The sequence below is a fragment of the Hetaerina americana genome, unplaced genomic scaffold, assembly GCF_022747635.1.
Source record: "Hetaerina americana unplaced genomic scaffold, ioHetAmer1.1.p SCAF_5, whole genome shotgun sequence".
In the NCBI taxonomy this organism is placed as follows: Eukaryota; Metazoa; Arthropoda; class Insecta; order Odonata; family Calopterygidae; genus Hetaerina; species Hetaerina americana.
The window spans coordinates 20125280-20144469 of NW_027287095.1; the positions used below are offsets into that span (position 1 = coordinate 20125280).

Genomic DNA, 19190 nt, shown 5'->3' on the forward strand with positions numbered 1-19190 from the left:
TCACAAATGCTTTTCAACAAATGACTCTCGGGTGAGCGCATTTTTAGCGAAAATTATTTCTTACATGAAATGTTATTATGATATTGCTGGTACTTCATCCTTTGTAATACGAAATGTTAATAAAGTATTGAAATCGATGCCGTAGCACGTGGTATCCAAGTAGCATTACTGCGAAAAGGTGAAGATTAGCCTGTTGCCCCCTGAGTTATTACTAATTCATTAAATAGAGTGGCACTCAATACATTAAAATTAGCACTCTATATGCCCATTTTTAAATGTAAGCATAAGGCTGCCCTCCATTACCGAGAAAGATTTTGAAAACCTTGATGTGGAAAGTTATAATGCTGTATAAGCGCGTTCCTATATTATTCTATATTCATAAATATTGAGTATTATAATGTATTTGATCTTGGTCATGGTATTATGAATAATGAATACCTAGAATAACAGTGCGCCTTAGTGTTTATGCTAAGCGCTCATATCGTTGGCATATACTACTCTTTAAATCTGTCAATTGTGGAGTAGCTACTTGAAAATTAAACGACAGGACAGTTTTTATGCTACTCGAATTTCTCGTTTAAATGTCATCAGTATTTCAATCCTAAGATTGGTTGGGTTTACTGCAGCCATTATATTCTTCCCTATTTTGTGTTGATCCCCTAACCCTGTGATAGGCTCCCTGTTTTACTTCAGTCTTAATTTATCCTATGTACTTGACATCCAAGTCTACATGCACTCAAGTTTCACCAGTCATTTCTATTTTGCACCTTCATCCGAAATGAATATAATAGCCTCATGCGCAAATACACAATTCCACACATTCCCTCATAAACATCATTTCTCTCACTTCCCCACATCTCCTCTCCAACGTCAACCGAATCCTTAAATCTGCTCTCCACTCGCTTGAGTTCCGACGCAGAAAAGCCCTAAAAAATTATCATATATATATATATATATATATATATATATATATATATATATATATATATATACATATATGTATATATATATATATATTATTGTCCGAGTCTAAATCTCCGAGGGTGTCCGAATCTGCGCCTGGTGTGCTATACAGTAAGGTTAGATCACTATCGGGAAGTAAGAAGAGAAGATCTGTGCTAACAGTCAGAGATAAGTCGGGTAAGATAAAAGTTGAAACAAAAGTTCCAAGAGAGATGGAAGGAATATGATGAAGAACTGTATGGTAAAGAACTAAGGCCAACAAGATTAGACATAAAAGGAGAACATGGCGTAGAGGAAAATAGCTTAGGTCCAAGCATACTCGAAAATGAGATAGAAAAGGCATTGGGGGAAATGAAATTAAATAAGGCCATGGGGGTAGACAACATTCCTGTGGAACTAGTGATTAATTTAGGAAAATGTGGGAGGAAGAGTCTATATGGACTGATTCGTAGCATCTATGATGAAGGAATCTGGCCAGAAGACATTGTGAGATCAGAGTTCCTATTCTGAAAAAGATAAAGGCTGCATCATGTGAGGACAACAGAACAATAAGTTTCATTTCCCATGCAGCTACAGTTGTTCTCAGGATCCTCAACAAAAGGATACAGAGTAGGGCAAATGATTAATTAGGGAATGATCAGTTTGGGAAGGGGAGAGGGACATGTGATGTCATCTCAGTGATAAGATCACTAATAGAGAGGAATATAGAATACCAACAGGACGTATTTGCCTGATGGGACAGGAGGCTAATCTGCAACCTCTATAGGTCTCAGACTGCTCAGGTGTGAGTGGGGGATGAAGATTCCGGATGGGCTGAGTTAAGAAGAGGTGTAAGGCAGGGTTGCCAATTATTACTGATGCCATTCAAAGCATTTGTGGAGGAAATGTTAAAAGAGGTATAGGAAGAACTGGAGGTAGGAGTGAAAGTCGGAGGGGAATTCATAAAATCAGTAAGGTTAGCTAATGACAAAGCATTACAGAGTAAATTGGGAATCAAGTGCGATAGATATCGGATGAGAATCAATATAAATAAAACAAAGGTTATTCGATTTTTCAGAAAGAGAATGGCCACGGTTAACATTATAATAGGATTGCAAAAACTAGAGCAGGTAGAACAGTTTACGTATCTCGGAAGTGTTTAGGAACAAAATGGTCAAAGTAGTAAAGAGAAGAATTGCATTAGGCGATGAGTCAATTAGGCAAGGAATCTGAGTAAGGATGCTAAGAAATTGCTAGTCAAATTTTGATAAGGAGCGTAGTTATGTACGGCACAGAAACAGTTACTGAAGCAGGAGGATAGACATAGATTGGAGGCTATTGAAATGTAGGTGTGGAGGATGGAGGAGGTGAAATAGACCAAAAGGAAAACAAATGAGGAAATGCTAGGTATGGTGGGTGAGGAGAGGGAATGGTTGGGAGGAATGATAAGGAAGAAAGAAAATTGGATGAAGGGCATATTGATCGGCAATAGGATGTTGAAGAATGTAAAGAGGGGAGAATGTTAGGCAAACTACGAAAGGGCAGGAATAGGATAGGGATGAAGGAAGTACACAGAGATGAAGAGGGACTTGTAGAGTAGGATGTTGGGTTGTGTTTTGTTAAGAGAAACAAAATATTTACTTGAAAGTTGCATCCATCTTAACCGGTAGATTACTTCACAAAAATCTGTGTGCAATGTATGTCTGTCTATCTAAATGTATGTTGCGTATAAGCTATTGCATGAACATGAAAACAAAGTTACAACCGAAGTCGTAAGCAAAAATAAATTTTAAAAAATAAAGAAAGACTCAAGTCTTACATTTAAATAACTAGAAGGTGTTTGTAAGAAGTAACGACATATTAAAGTAAGGTATTAAAATCACAAAAATTCTCGTTTTTTAAGGATTGGCGATTTACTCTACAAGGTATAAATTAATATTAAGAAAGGAAGGGACTAGGAAATATACAAGGTCTGTCCCAAAAGTAGTAGGAATGAGTCCACAGAGCTGCTACATTCATTCAAAAGTCGTTGAAGTAGCACCCTTGTTCGTCCACAAATCATTGCTAGTGGGTTTTCTACACCTCATATGCCTTGTGGAAGGTGGTGCCTGGAATGCTGCTAAGCTCCCTTGTGCTGGTACTGCATTATAACCACTCCACTAGAAGGTGGAAGCATGGGTGGTTATAATGCTTCCACCCAGCCGTTGTAACATCATTTCAGCATGGATTTGAGACATGGTAAGAGGAAGAAGCGTGGTGAGGCAACATCAGGACTTTGGGTGGCTGATGCAGTATCGAGAAGCTCTTGGCAGATATGCATGCGAGTTTCCTTTTGTTTCTCCGAGAGCGGTCGCACGTACCAACTTCGCACAAACGTTTCTCATTCCCATGTTTTCATGAACAAGTCGACGCAAATCACTTTTAGGGGTGCCAAGTTCATCATAAATCATGCGAAGACAATCTGCGGACCCTGTACAACAAAGCCTTCACTCTCTCAATTTTTTGTCACTTTTTGAGCTCGTTTGCGATTGTTAAGGGTTGCGTATTTACTCTAGAAGGTTTAAATAAATCTTAAGAAAGGAAGGGAGTAGGAAATATACCTGAGTGAGTTATGTTTGTTGAAAATCATTAGTTATTATTCAAAGTTATTTCATAAGTAAAATAATTACCCCCTAAAAGATATCTGCTGATCAAGACGAAATTTTGTTACAATAAAATATGAAGATGTGTTTTTCAGGAGTATAAAAACATACAGTAAATAAAAACTGCACATATTTGCTATCTGTGAATTAAGAGAAGAATACTAATGTTGAGGTCAGAATTTGAACTTCTGACAAATTTGATGAAATTACACATGTATGGGTCAAGGAGGCATTCATGGAGAGGGGGAAAAACTTTTTAAAAGTTGTAAGTCTGCACAACATATGGAGTAGTTGGTATTGATTAGATGATTTTGGATTTTTCCTTCTATTCTAATTACCTAGGGGGCTATATGGTCTTTCAACCTATTGAGAATTTGGCTTTTCAAATTCTGGATGCATGTTTTATTGTGAGATGCGTGGCATCGTCAATGGATTCTCCAGTGACTGATTGAGTATCGTCAGTTACCATTCCCCTTTCTGGTGCCCCTACTCATCCGTGGTCTCTCTCCCCATTTCACAATATTGGCCATTGACAACATGTTTAATATAATCATTATTTAGGTGAAGTAAAGAAGCCCAAAAATGACATTCCTCTCCTTATCCTTAACAATATTAAAATTAATGACTCTTTCATTGAGCTCTTTCCAGAGAGTGGAGAGATTAGGATAGCTCAAGGCACTATGGTTAGCTTTATTGTCAAATGTGACATGCACTTAGGTTCCTTTGCCAAAGGTCTTGAATTAGAAAGTAATGTATGCCATCAATAGTCTTTTGCTTAGCCAACATTCCCTTAGTAGTTATTGAAGAGTATTTAGTGCTTTTTTTACACTCTCTCAAATAAAATAGATATTAAAGCAACATACAAAACATTATGTGAGTAATACCTTAAGAAAATGTTTTGCACCTGGATTCTGCACAAATTGAAAAAAGAGCATGAGGTAAGACAAAGCTTTGGACGAACATGAGTTCTCATTCTAGCCAAAGGCTAGTACACACGAATAAACTATTCAGAAAATGAAGAATACAATGTATCTTTCCACTGTCCTACATACATTGTATTCTTCATTTAATAAACATGAATTTCAACAAAGTTGAGCCGGGAATAATAGAATATTTAAACTATTTAGTGATTGAAAATGTGTATTTCATGACATTGTAAACTATTATAAAGGTAAGATGAAGGTTAACCTATTGTTAATAACATTTCCATTTCTTAGTTAGCATCCTAAATGTTGGTCTAGCCCCAGCCTCAGTTTGTCCAGCCCAAGCCTAGTCCAATATTCAGAGCCCCCTATTATTCTAATCCCAGATATACACTCACTTTGATCAAGGCCGAATCATAGTTTTAATAGACTATTTCACTGCTGAATAATAATTATCTTTGCCCGCATCCACACAGGATTCTTAAGAGTAATATTTTCAATACTTCAGGTTTTAATACTCTTAATGCTCATGGAGAGATCTGTGAGTTACCCACATATGATTTTTAAAAAGGAAAAAGATTAGAAAAATACGCTGTCAGAAATGAACCTGAAATTTAATATAAAATTGTTTAACAATCATAATTATGCAAATATAATGTAGGAGAGGGGTTTGCTTTCAGTAAATAACCTACAAACATTTTGGTAATAGTGATTTTTACTAATATATAAAAAATGTAATTTATAGACTCCATTTCATGGAAATAACATGATATTTAAAACCACCTTTATAAACCACCAGTGCTCATACAAAAATGCCAGAAAAAAGTGGAATAAACAATAAAATTAATCACTCACAGCAAACCAACCTTGCATACAATATTTCTATTGGAAGCATTTGGACAGTAAATTATAATCTCACTTTTTACCAAGAAAAAAAAACTCATGATGGAACTTCTGACAGCAAACTATGCACAGTATTTCATATGATTAATTGTGCCTTAAAAGAATACTGTGTCTTGAGAAAAGGCACCAGCTAATCTAAATTCTCCCTCTTTAACTATTGCAGTTAAGCGCTGAGGAGTTGGACGGGAGTACGGAGTGGGCCTGGTTGCTACAACTTGCAGAACATATTCCTTCCTTTCAGCATGAAAATGTTCATCCAGGAGCCTGCCTTCCATCTGAACAAAAGGAAAGTATTTTTTAATTCACAAGCTTATATATGATTTGAAACATTACCCTAGCATATACATACCTAGGAATGTATCTCTAGAGCACAAATCAAGAAATTTCTCGCTTTTTTCGGCCAACCAAAAATTAATTTTTTCTCAAAAATTACAGGGGACATTTTCTAGCTCAATAATTCTAAACACAACCAGAATAAATTAAAGTCTTACTTTACATAGAGGCTAGGAAGAACACTTTATAAACATTTTTGTTCCACTAAAAAGCTTTTTTAACATAATATTCATCAGTGGATTTATTTTCACATAACACTTTTCTTATTTAATCTTGTACTTTCAACAATAAGTTCTTATTTCCTGATAAATAACAATTATAAACTTACCGTTCTTTCTTTTTGAATGAAATTCCATATCAACTCCCCCAACGAACTTTGACGTCCGCCTTCAATGTGTGCCTCCTCTTCATTAGCAAGAGATTTAACAAATGAGAAATAATCCTTTGTCTTTAGTTTTTCCTTGTCCAGGTTGAATTGCCTTTGTGCTCCTCTAGCCATTGACACCAAGCTTTCAATTTTTGCTATTTCAAAAATAAGATCCTGGAATAAGAGATGGGTTTATTTTTAATAGACCAATAGAAAATACAATAATTCAATTTACTATTTTTATTTGGTATGGATAATAGTAGATCCATATGGAAACAGAAATAATAGACATACCTCTTGAATAAATTTTAAATGTTACTTTGTCCAAAATTGTCTTTGTCAAACTTCGAAATGTTATTAAAGAAACATGAATACATACTACCTTGATCAAAAAGTTCCCGGAATAACCACCGTGTGGCGCTCCCATCGTTCCGATTTGAGTTCTGTTTTTTTGTTAAATTGGTACATCTGTTGTTGATATTCCCTTTAAATCTTAGTGTCATAACTTGACATTTGCAAAATTACGTAGCCAAGAGTACATCTATCTCTGTGTGTGTTGGCGATTTTTTACAATTTCAGAAATGGATTTAAATTTGCAACAACGAACTTGTATTAAATTTTGCGTAAAAAACGGATTTAGTGGCGCACGGACGTTGGAAATGTTGGAAAAGTGTTTCGGCAACGATTCTCTAAAAAAAACGGTCGTTTACCAGTGGCACGAGCGGTTCAGAAGTGGTCGTGAGTCAATCGAAGATGATGAACGCAGTGGCAGACCATCGACATCGAAAGTCGGTGAAAAAATTGATAAAGTAAAAGAAATTTTGGTCAATAACCGCAAATTAACCATCAGAGAAATAGCGGAGGACTTGAACATTGCCTATGGATCCGCCCAAGACATTGTGGTTAATGATTTGGGTTTCCGTCGTGTAGCATGCCAAAAGACCTCAATTTCATGCAAAAAAGAGACCGTGTTGACGTCGCAAAAGACATGATTTGCGAGGCTGAATCCGATCCCACATTCATCAAAAGGATCATTACTGGAGACGAGACGTGGGTTTATGAGTACGACACGCAATCCAGACATCAGGCAAGTGAATGGCGTTCACCAAATGAGCCGAGACCAAAAAAACCACGTCGTTTTCAGTCAAAAAAGAAGGCAATGCTGACGGTTTTCATGGATTACAACGGTGTAGTGCATCATGAATTTTTGCCAGAAGGCCAGACAGTAAACAAAGAGTATTATTTGGGCGTTATGAGACGTTTGCGTGAAGCAATTCGCCGAAAGAGACCAGAAATGTGGGCAGAAAACTCGTGGATTTTGCACCATGATAACGCACCGTCGCACAGTGCTATCATTATTCGTAATTTTTTGACGAAAAATGCAACAAATACCATCCAACAGCCACCGAATTCACCTGATTTGGCTCCCTGTGACTTCTTTCTGTTCAATCGAGTTAAAAAACCATTACGGGGAACGCGTTTTAGCAGCCGAGAGGAAGTAATGGAAAAATCGCAGGAAGCACTGATGGACATACCGAAAACCGAATATAAAAAATGTTTCGAGGATTGGATCAAGCGCTGGCATAAGTGTGTTGCAGTCGATGGGGATTACTTTGAAGGGGACAATATAGATTTAGATGAATAAACTTGTATTTTTAATTTTCTGAATAAATTCCGGGAAATTTTTGATCAAGGTAGTATATATTCTTGAAGTAAATGTATTCTTGAATATATGAGTTCTTTCACATAATGAATCCTTCACAATGTTATCCCCAAAAATTATAATTTTAACATGCTTCTAATAAATCATGCTATTCATAATACTAATCATTCATAAAATTTTGCTAATCATATGGCAAAGTATGGCGCAACTGATAATTAATTATAGAGTAAATAATGCTATTTTCTTGCCATGATTTTTAAATCTTATTCAGCAACCTTTCAGACGAACAATATTTTTCTCTGTATTTCCATTGTGTAAGTAGTATCTTTTTATGAAAAAATAATATGCATATATATACAAAACAATTACTAAATAATGCAAATTATTGACCACAAGTTCAAGTGGTCCTTCATTGTATTCATTATAAGGGAGAAGGATTTTCTGTTTGTGACACCAAAATTTAGACCAAAAAAATACCCCATAGATATTTTAATTTTATTATCTTTTAATTGAGTCATTCACTAACATGCATTAAAATGTAACAATTTCAAAGCGTAAAAATCATTTGCCTTGACTGATTAGAATTAATGTAAGAATGAAATTTGGTTAAGACAAAAAAGTTAGATTATTCTCTACATTTTGTGTTAACCAGTTTCCACTGTTCATGGAAAACTAGGGCTGACCTTGAGATAGAATTTGGTTCATCGAATTTCTAAGGTCAGCCTAAAAAAGCTTGCCTCTCTTGATTCTTGCATGTTCTTCAAATGCAATGATTATTGATGCTTAGACCAATTTACCAGAGTTTAAATGACCACCAAATGGATCTTATTCATTCTTAATTTCATTTCAATAAAAATATTATTCATTATCTCAACAGACTTCCTCAAAATGCTTACTTTGAAGGAGACTGTTCATACAAGCCTCACTTACCGAATAAAATCCTGAATCAACAGCCAGGGGATTTAGGGAAATATTCCTCACCCTGCTGACAATTCTCTTGAGATTTTGGGGAACGTAATGTGGTAGAATAATATCCTCTGGTTTCAATTCTTCAAGAACTTTCTCAGAGAAGTTTTTCATTTCCAAGAAGTCTATATCACATTTGTCATTGACTTTAGATCCCTTTGAGATATCAGCTTCCGAGGCTTCATCGATACTTTCATCTCCAGCATGATCTGCCTTTTCATCAGGTGGCTCCAACTGGTCCATTTCCTCACCTATTCGGCATAAAGCTGCTTGCAGCAAAATCGGAAATATGTTTAGGAAAACCTTTGATACAGACAATGTTTCCAGGAAGTGCAAAACTTTCTCTGCCTCACAGCCTTCATTGAAGAGTCTCTTCTGCCGCCGAGCTGGGACAGGTTTTGCAGCAGACCATAAGTCTTGCCATTTATTTCCCGGAAGCAGCATCCTTTCACTCAGGTGTCCTGCGTAGAAAATGAGGAAAAGAAAAAATAGAAATCAAGCCTGAGTAAGGAAGCCAAACTCATTACCAAAGGGGCAAATCAGAGACTTCATCAATCTAAAATCAATGCATTGGTTAAGACCAAAATTTACTGAAGCCTCTTGGTATTCTATTAGTAATTCTAATGGAAGCCTATTGGTATGAAGCATTAACAAATTTTTCAGTGGTAATCACCTTAGGAAATTATGAAAAAATGGCAACAGTTGTTGGTAATGTGATCAGGCAATGGTATGCATGGTTTCAAAGTATTTACATAGCAATTGTAGCAATAAAAGAAACATGATGCCAAAGATGTGCAGTAACATTTCATATACCCATGCATATGGATAATAACTTCAAAAATTACATTGAAAAATGCATGTATTTCAAAAAGTAAAACACTTGGGATAAGTAACAGTAATATTCGTCATAAACATAATGTAGAATTGTAATCATTTTTCTAGCTTTGACAAGAATTCACTGGTCAAAAACTAATGAGAATATTTCCATGGAATCTCGTATTATAACTGTAAGGATTTGAGCATGACTAAAATGACAGAAAAATAAGTAAAGAACATTATATAATAATCCTAGAGAACACAATTAGTCCAATTGACAAGCATTTCATTTAATAAATGCATGTGTATGTAGAATATATTTTGACAATAAATATTGTATTAGAAGAAATATATTCTGTATTACTAATCCTATAGTTTTCACACAGACAGGAGACTTCCAAATAAATACATTGCTTTGAAAGCAGAATGAGAGATGCTCATAACCAAAGTAAAGCAATACAAAGCACAAGAAACAAAAAAATATTATTAAGGAAGTATCTTTGACTAACTCAGCATACATAGGTCAAAAAGTTATCTCACAGTCTCTCTGGAAGGGTGAGGTAACAATTGACACTTTTTGTCAACATTGGCAAACATAAGACATCTGGGAAAAGGAAAAGTTGATATCAATGGCGGGATTGCTTTGGAAGCAACAATTTCTGCTTAGTAGCTGTTGACATAAATCTTAGAATCACTTGATCACACTTGAAGAGATTATAAGCATGATCTAAACACCCCTGAGTAATGAACTCTTTCAACATAGATTATCACTTAAGCCACGGCCAAAAAGAAAGAGCAAACCATGTTTCTCCCAAATTATGTAATAATAAGGGTTCTATAGCCCAGCTGTATTGAAAAGAACCAATGCAAATTCCTGTATTTCACACCCTATTATGTCTAAATGAAGACCCCACTCTTTTCTCCATCCTCCCTCACTTGCATTCCACTTTGGCTCATCAGTTGGTTCTACTCAGTAGAGTTTCCTTCCTGAGGGAAAAGGGAAACTGGCAAGGCTATGGCCCAGCTGGCTCACATGTGAAGGGAAAGGATAAAAGGCATGGGATGGTAAGGAGGAGAAATAGATGTAGTATCTCTGCCAGAGTTTGCCAAGACAGTTCTTTTCAAATCAGCTGGACTAATAATTAATGATCTAATTTTTCTAAATGCATTCCTCTGCATCTCCATGCTTGAAAGAATTGTATACATTTTCAAGCTATTACAGATTGTCCTTAAAGAACTCAAAATTAGGATGACATAATTTAAAGCATGTTTATCTAAACAACATTTTATTTTAATAATATGTTATTCACATAAGTATATTACTTGCTATTAAGACATTTTTTCTAATGCTTACAACTGAATTTTAATTCTTTCTCAGGAAAAAAATTGTGAATATTTTGAAATTTTATCCTTTTCTTATATAAATCATTTTTCTGCTTTCCAGTTTTCATGAAAATTGTCTGACCTTCCTCCAGACATTGAAATGTATGTAATCATAGCCCATCAATACCTTTCTTTTGCCCAAATTCATTCAGCAAGTCTTCCTCAACCCAATCCCTTGGTGAGTACCATCGGATGAAATCAATAAGTTCTGCACTAGGGTTAGCTGCCTGTGAGAATAAGAAATATTTTGAATAGAGAATTAATGTTAAGTGTATATTTGCCAGCAGTTAAAACATAGTACTAATACTAAGAATATCAAAAGGATTCGACAGGAGATTTATGAGGGCATGGTAGATCCAAGGAGTTATCACTTAGGGAGAGGACTTTGAAAACTGAGTAAGAATGAAGCCATAGAGCATAGTTCCCTTTTCAAAATAAAACTGGAAATCTTAAAAAATTGAAACAATTTTTTATTAAGCATAATGAAATTTACAAGTTTTTGGAAAGTTCAAAATTCATTGAATCATTTCCAAGGGAATATACCTGTATTACTCCATCCTGTCACTCTGAAATCTGCCATAGAACAAGGGACATCATTTTGTGGCCCCCCAACAAAATAGAAATATATATTGATTCTCATGGCATCATTCTAAGTAGTTAAGAGGGTTATAATTTCTGTTCACCTCATTGTAATTATTGAGGGACTATCATGCATAATATATTTACAAAAATCAAGGTTATTTCTTGCAATTTTATATAATTGTGCTTCTACTCTGCTGAGATAGGGTTTTGGACAAAGAAGTTTTATTTCATCTACATCTACACAACACACTGCAAGCCATTGCTAGGATCTGTGGTGGGGGTGGTAGGTCACCAGCCATTCTACATGTATTCCCTCTATTTCCTCATACACATAGAACCCATCGATCCACCCAAAAACCATGAGGAATTCCTTCATCCTGTTTTTGCCTTTTCCTGGCATAACAAAGTGTAGAGGGAAAAATGAAATACTTATTACTACGTTAATTATTCTAACCATGATACACCTGCACGAGTTCCAGGAATATCACATAGACTTTGAAATGAAACACAAAGAGTTTACGTGTTGGCAAACACAGTGTAATCTGCATTTATATTACTTGACATTTCATCAGAAAAAAATTGCATTATTTCATTAATTATTAACTCCTTGCGGTTACATTGAATGAATCCATTCATTTTCTTATGTGATCACATACCTTAAAAGACTCCATGTCAGATAGAAGAGGGGCACTCATGATAGTAGCTCTGAGTTCAGCACCAAAGGTATCATTACCGAGCATCAGCATAAGCTCATCATGCTCCTCTAACTGATCTTCTGTTTTTGGAGGTATTTCCTACAAATTAAAAAAAATCTATCACTCCTGTATTTATAAACTTATGATTACATACTATAATCTTTTTATGACCAACCTGTCAGCATGCCTTTATCAGCGTGTCTACAAATCTTATACAAAGGTTTCTATGATATTTTAATGGTGAATTCAGGGTTTAAGGTTCCTTCCAAATTGATTTATCTTGACAGATAGATATTTACTTGAAGCATGCAGTTTCCATAACAAGATGGGGGAAAAAGGAGCGGGAGGACGATGATCAGGAGGACTCTGGGAGAGGGCGCTACTGGGCGAGGCAGTGGAGCACGGTGTGGTGGGGGTTGAAATTGAGAGGGAGGGGTTGTGAAACTGTAATAGGGGAGAATTGATGAGGTGAATTGATGTAACTATAATGGTTGAGAGCACCACTTCACTCGGGAGGAAAGCATTTGCCACTCCTTCATTTTTTTTCTCACACCTTTCTTTTCTCAGTCTGGTTTTTTAATCTCCTTGATCTTCTCCGCTTGGTTCATGAAGTTACGTCTGCAATGTATGCATTGCTGCGGCTCTGTCATTGTCACTTTTGGAGACCAAGGATAGTATCTTGAAAGATCTGGTAATTTATTCTGCAAGTTTTTTCCTGTATCCATATTTTGCCTGTGCAACGTTATACAACAGGTTTATTCTCCCACCCTCATTATTCACAAATTGAGAAAAATAACCAATTTAGTTTTTTATTTTGCCACTACTCACCAGCAATGCTAGGATTCAACTGTGTTTGTCCAATGGAAGAAATGAAAGTTCCATTTGTATAATCCAGCTATTAATGCTAATTTTTAATGAAATACTTTATGCTGGGGCTCCCATTGATATTGAGTGGGTACATGGATCAAAATTTTTATACGTTGTTTCATAAAGATAGAGAAGTTTCTCTTTTTGCCTCGCCCTGGATTTGTAATTGAAGTCATTCCTCAAAAGATTTCAGAGTCTCCAGTTTCAGGTTGAATCAATATGGGAGGTGCAAACACACCTTAAGTAACCTGCAAGTCTATTAGTTTGCCATGACCCTATATCCTACATTAAACATTCATGTGCCCGATTTTGTTTGAGTTAATAATGAACCTTTTCCTTCCTTTGCCTGGTGACAGCAAGTTTAAGTAAGTAAAAGAGTTTGTGAGCCATCCTGAGCAACTAAGCCTCTCACCATGAAAATAAATTCCCTTTGAATGGTTAGTATTCTCACATTATTTATCATTGATCTTCCCAGAATCTGAGATAGATATTTCACTTGCCTATTTATAGTCTGCAAGATTACCTTGGTGAGAAATCTGGGAATTTCTTCATAGTATATATTATTTCCATAGTGCTTTTTGTAAGAATACACATGAGGTGCCAAGGGCATAATATCCATAAAAATAACATTGAAAATTCATAGTTACATCCAAGAATATAGGGAAGATTATTAAGAAGCATGGATTAAGTGTGTGGGTGTGTGTTTGTGTTTCTTTTAACATATGACTCAATGCCATAAGTTACAATTAAGTGCTGCAGAATTATTTTCATTAAAAACAAAAAGAAGACAAGAACAAAATCAAGACTTTTTTACAAAACAGGTCTTTCTTTTCAGGCCCTGGTAGCGGGGTTTCTTTATGGATAACTTAGATGTATAATTAGAGTCATAGACTTCTTTAAGAGAACCTGTAAACAACTATGATACTGACCAATAAGCAATTTGAAGAAGGAAAAAAAAGGGGGTAGCATTTCCAAGTATTTTAAAAAAAGATAAAGATGTATATGAAAGATGAGAAGTAAGGAATCTGAAGTCTTCAGTTATGAAATAAAATCATATTAAAGATGCTACATTAATTAATGTGACTGTCAAAGAGGACGTTTCATTTTTAAGGGTAATATTCCTTAATCATCCCTTGTACAACTGCTGACCTTTGGCAATTTAAAAAAAAATTACCCAAAATATTGGACCTGATGATAGATTGTTCAATTATGTGAAAAATGAAATAGATGAAACAAAACAAAATATGATATTCAAAATGTATTTAATGGCACTTAATTGTATTAAAATCAATATAGCAGTATTTTCAATAAAAGTAAATTAAATAATGGTAATGCAAAACAACTTGAATAATCGTGACTTGATGAAGAGATATCCCACAGTCAATTAGGGCAGGTTATCAAAAGTATACCTTTGGCACTGAGTAGGTAGGCACCCTGCATTGATTGATTTTCACTTGGACAGCCTTGAAATTATTCTTATATATTTTATATGTATACATGCGAAAATCATTTTAGAGTACACAAAAAAGAGTATTTATGGTTTTTAATTTATTCTGCGAATGATTTCTCAATTTTTTCTTACCGAGTTACTTTTATTGAGGCAAATATACCACTACTTCTTGATACAATTCCCTAATAAGTACCTATTCTAAATGTATCATAATGCTTGACACCAGAATTTACAATTTTGTTTTCGGCTCATAGGCATTGACATGTGTGGCGTCCCAAAACTTACACCTTTACAGTAGAGTTAAATTAAAGGCATGGGTAAACTCATTGCAAGTAAAGCAGAAACTTGAAATCACAATTTAAAGGTGGTGATATTCCCTCAAAATATGCTTTCCTTCTTCACTTACACTCTATGCCAGTTTTCCCGACAACCATTTTCTTAGCTTATTGGAAGTATCCCAACTTAGGACTATAGGAGAGAAATGGATATATACATACAATAATTTTTCATAAGTTTAAAAGATGAAGCTAGAAAATAACGCTATTGTACTGAGTGCTTTATTGTGTTAAAGGTATTCATTATCATAAATCTCTAAACCTCCAACGCATATATTAATGGATTGTGAATACTGATCAAAAGTGGATAGGTGATACCACAGCATGTATCACAACTTTAACACTCTCCATGAAGTACATAGCAATTACTTTCTTCTCTTCATGAAATCTTTCTTTGATATGACAAAAGGAAAACATTTCTGAGTTCTTGACAAGCAGTTTTTTCTATCCCTCTTCCAACCTGAGTCATGGGCACATAGAGAGGCTCTCCAGTTGACAGCACACAGACATCCTCCATCACTTTCAGTCTTCCTTCGGGACGATTCCACAGGGAATGCTTCATGCTCGGCACACGGACTTTCACCTGGGCTTCCTCCTTTGATTCATCTTCCTTCTCCTCATCTTCCTCTGGCAAAGCCTCTGGACAGTCAAAGAAGCTGTCATCCTCATCCTCACTGGCCTCTGAATCTAAGCAAAATGGTGAAAAATGCAGTGAGCCACCGACAAAATCTTTGGGTGAAATTAAATCATCAGAAAAGGAACAGGGTTGTCCATACACACCAAAGTTAAATGATGAGCTATGACTGGGAGGATTTTTTCTGGCATCAATCTCCCTTTTTTTCCTCTCAATACAGCAATTCAGCATCTGAAAGATTCATGCAAAATTAAAATTAAAGTGAACAGCAGGTCAACTGTGCTATCATTCTCCATTAAGCTTTCACAATGAAAAAATTTTCTACATGAACACCAAAAATAATTTAGTAAAAGTTCAATGTATTACAAGGATTATTATTTGAAGGAACATTACCTAAATTCTATGAAAACATTTTTAAATGCTATGAATAATCCACCCACCCACTCATCAATAACTTCGTTTTTACAATTAACTTCATAAAATTAAACTTGAAATGAAATTCCCACTTCACAAGAGTAAAAATGGAGACCAACCTGGAACTTTTGGTAGAGCAGACTAGTCTTGTGATCAGGTTCTCCCATAATGAGTCTGTAACATGAAAAAATTCATTCATATGAAAAATACTGCATTATTTAATAGACTTATTTATTTTATTTATTTATTTATTTTATTTATTTATTTTATTTATTTATTTTATTTATTTATTTTATTTATTTATTTTATTTATTTATTTTATTTATTTATTTTATTTATTTATTTTATTTATTTATTTTATTTATTTATTTTATTTATTTATTTTATTTATTTATTTTATTTATTTATTTAATTTATTTATTTAATTTATTTATTTAATTTATTTATTTAATTAATTTATTTTATTTATTTATTTTATTTATTTATTTTATTTATTTTATTTATTTATTTTATTTATTTATTTTATTTATTTATTTTATTTATTTATTTTATTTATTTATTTTATTTATTTATTTTATTTATTTATTCAGTATAAGTCCGAAAACAGCACATTTTGGCCTTTACATCGAACTATTAACAACGATAACAATGTCACATTTACAAACACCCAAGCCCTAGATGGAGGAGGATGCTCACCCAGGCGGGAATCGAACCCGCGACCCTTGGAATGGCAGACGAGGACGTTACCCCGCCGCCACCGGGGCCGGCAGTAAATATACTAAACAGCTGATTTCAATGCAAAAACTCAATAAGAGTAATCCATTGCCAATCCTCGAAAATCATTAAAAAATTCCACAGTTGACAACACCTAGACTAAAGAAGTATTACTGGACCAAAAAATCATGTTTAAGCCTATGATATTCAATAGAGAATGGATGGTAGCAATTTTCCACTAGATAAGTTTCATTGTAAGACTGGGTGTTGATGTATTACATCATCTTCAGGTAACAAAATGAAGTCAAGTACCATCTCACTTACATTTTGGCATTGCGGGAGGAGGGGGTGGATGTGGCGGGAAAGGAGGGAAGGGGGAAGAGGGGAAGGTTGGCCAACCAACCAATAGGATGCAAAATATAGTTTGAAACATGTTGAAAAACAATTGGTTGGCCAGCCTTCCCCTCTCCTCCTTTCCCCTTCTTCTGGGATGCAAAAATGTATATAAGATGGCATTTTGAGGTTAAAAAGAAACTTGACATTTCCAACAAAAAGATTTTAATATTTCACAACCATAGTTTCGATGCTGCGCTAAGTTTCTTTTTTACCCTCATAATGAAGGAATTCCACAAAGTTAAACCTGAAACTGTTTATTAAGATGACATATGAGTTCATTTTGTTGCCTGAAGATGATGTAATACACCGAGACCCGGTTGTATGATAAAACTTATCGAGTGGAAAATCGCTACTATCTGTTCTTTATTATCTCAATGCAGCAATTTTAGAGTGTAAAAATCATTCACCTTGGCCGGGATTCGAACCTGGATCCCTCAATGTCCAGCCGAGTGCTTTAGCCAGTTATGTTAAAAATTTCCAAGTTTAAGAGGACAGCTTAACTGGCTAAAGCACTCGACCGGATATTAAGGGATCCGGGTTCGAATCTATCGGGGAAGTTACCCGTCTAAATTTCTGAAAGCCACTACAAAAAGATAATCACCACTCTCCAAACAAATAACTATAAAAACACATGGTAGATATATTTTCCTTTGGATGAACAACCTGAAACATGTCCTTCCCAATTCCCAGCAACTTCCTGATCTCACACTTCAAACTTTAATCTAAATCATTTCAATCGGATTACTGACCAGAGGGCCCGGGTTGGAATGGGACCGCCTCTGGCAACCGTCTGCTTCAACCAAGCTGTGAAATTTTTCATGTGCCAGAAACATCCCTGCAACACACCTTTGCCCCCCTGCCACACACCTTTTTGGTGGCTTGCAAGGTATTGATGTAGATGTAAATGAAACCTGGGAAACTATAGGTTGCACACGGAAAGGAACAACCCCCTACCCTCGTGTGTGAATTTCACACGCCGTTGGACTTAGTATTGACTGAGAGCTACTCCAACCTATGAAACAGACCAGGTTGACAACAGTGGTTTGGGTTTCGCATTGAATTTCCCAATATGCAATAATCGTTGCTGTAGAAATATCGACATAAGAATCTGCCTCTCAACTACCAGACAGAGTAAAGAAAGTCAAAGTAAATAATTGCGTTTGAACAGTGAGACCTCAATCGGTTTTCATGAGTCGTCAGAATCATTAGTTCAAGAAAATGCCTCACATTTCGCTCCCCGGGGCCCATTTTCAAGGAGCTTCGCAAATACGCTTTGCCATTTGGTTGGTGCTTCGGCAATTTGGTTGGTGCGACTATTCAATTCAATAATAATACACATAATAAGTTAGGGTTTGGACAGTACCTAATAACTATTACATGTATGTACGATACTAACATATCACATGGACTTCGTCTTGTTTGCTCTACAATATTCCCTTCATTAGATTTTCGTACGTACGTCAGTTTTAATGAGACGCGCAGGACCAGAGCTATCATAAAAATAAAATTTTCTGGACATAATTATTTCTTGACTCGAAACTTCACCCTGTAACAAATTCCTGGAACAATCACGTATTCATCAAATTTTTTTTAGTTCAACTTATTTCCATAGGAGTTTCTTATGAAGCCATTGGAATAGTGGCTTAAAAAAAAGGCAATGGACTAATTGATGCCAAGCTTTGAATTAATTGTGAGGAGGGAAGCAATCGACACAATCCAAAAACATTTTTTTAAAGTCCCTCGCCGCAGAAGCAGCCCGAATCTGATACTGCTATTTTATTGAGCCCGTGTCTCACATATTCAAAGCTGATGAAGACGCGATCTTATTCAGTTAAGTAAATATCCTCGATTTTCTCTCAGCTTTGGCAATCTTCCACACGCAACAGCATAAATTCTTCGGTCCAAGCGAAGTGTCCATCGTCACTGGTGGATACGACCGAATTTATAAATCGACACAAAACGTTGTCAATAATTCTATACGCTACACGCCATTACCTGAATTACTTGACGCTGAGCATGTAGCCTTTCACTTCTGCAGGAAATTAATCACGAGAAAAGACAGTCGGAAAACTTGAATCGGCAGTCCGTTACATTAAGATGTGTGGTAACCGGTCGGAAAGACATCCTTTTCGCCCCAGTCACAGCTGACCGACTGCGCTTGAAAT

General features: G+C 35.5%; 1 protein-coding gene across 1 annotated transcript in view; it reads right to left on the reverse strand.

Moving 5' to 3' along the window:
* Nucleotides 1-5239: 5239 nt before the first annotated feature.
* The window catches only part of Rab3GAP1 (RAB3 GTPase activating protein subunit 1), a 130473-nt gene continuing 116522 nt past the window's right edge, over nt 5240-19190 (reverse strand). Inside the window, exons 10-17 of the mRNA XM_071592273.1 lie at nt 16035-16089; nt 15648-15732; nt 15328-15554; nt 12177-12314; nt 11066-11165; nt 8704-9200; nt 6072-6284; nt 5240-5685 (exon numbers count right to left, since the gene is read on the reverse strand). Coding sequence (XP_071448374.1) covers nt 5506-5685; nt 6072-6284; nt 8704-9200; nt 11066-11165; nt 12177-12314; nt 15328-15554; nt 15648-15732; nt 16035-16089 — 1495 coding nt within the window. The 3' untranslated portion in view covers nt 5240-5505. The remainder of the gene's footprint in view (nt 5686-6071; nt 6285-8703; nt 9201-11065; nt 11166-12176; nt 12315-15327; nt 15555-15647; nt 15733-16034; nt 16090-19190) is intronic.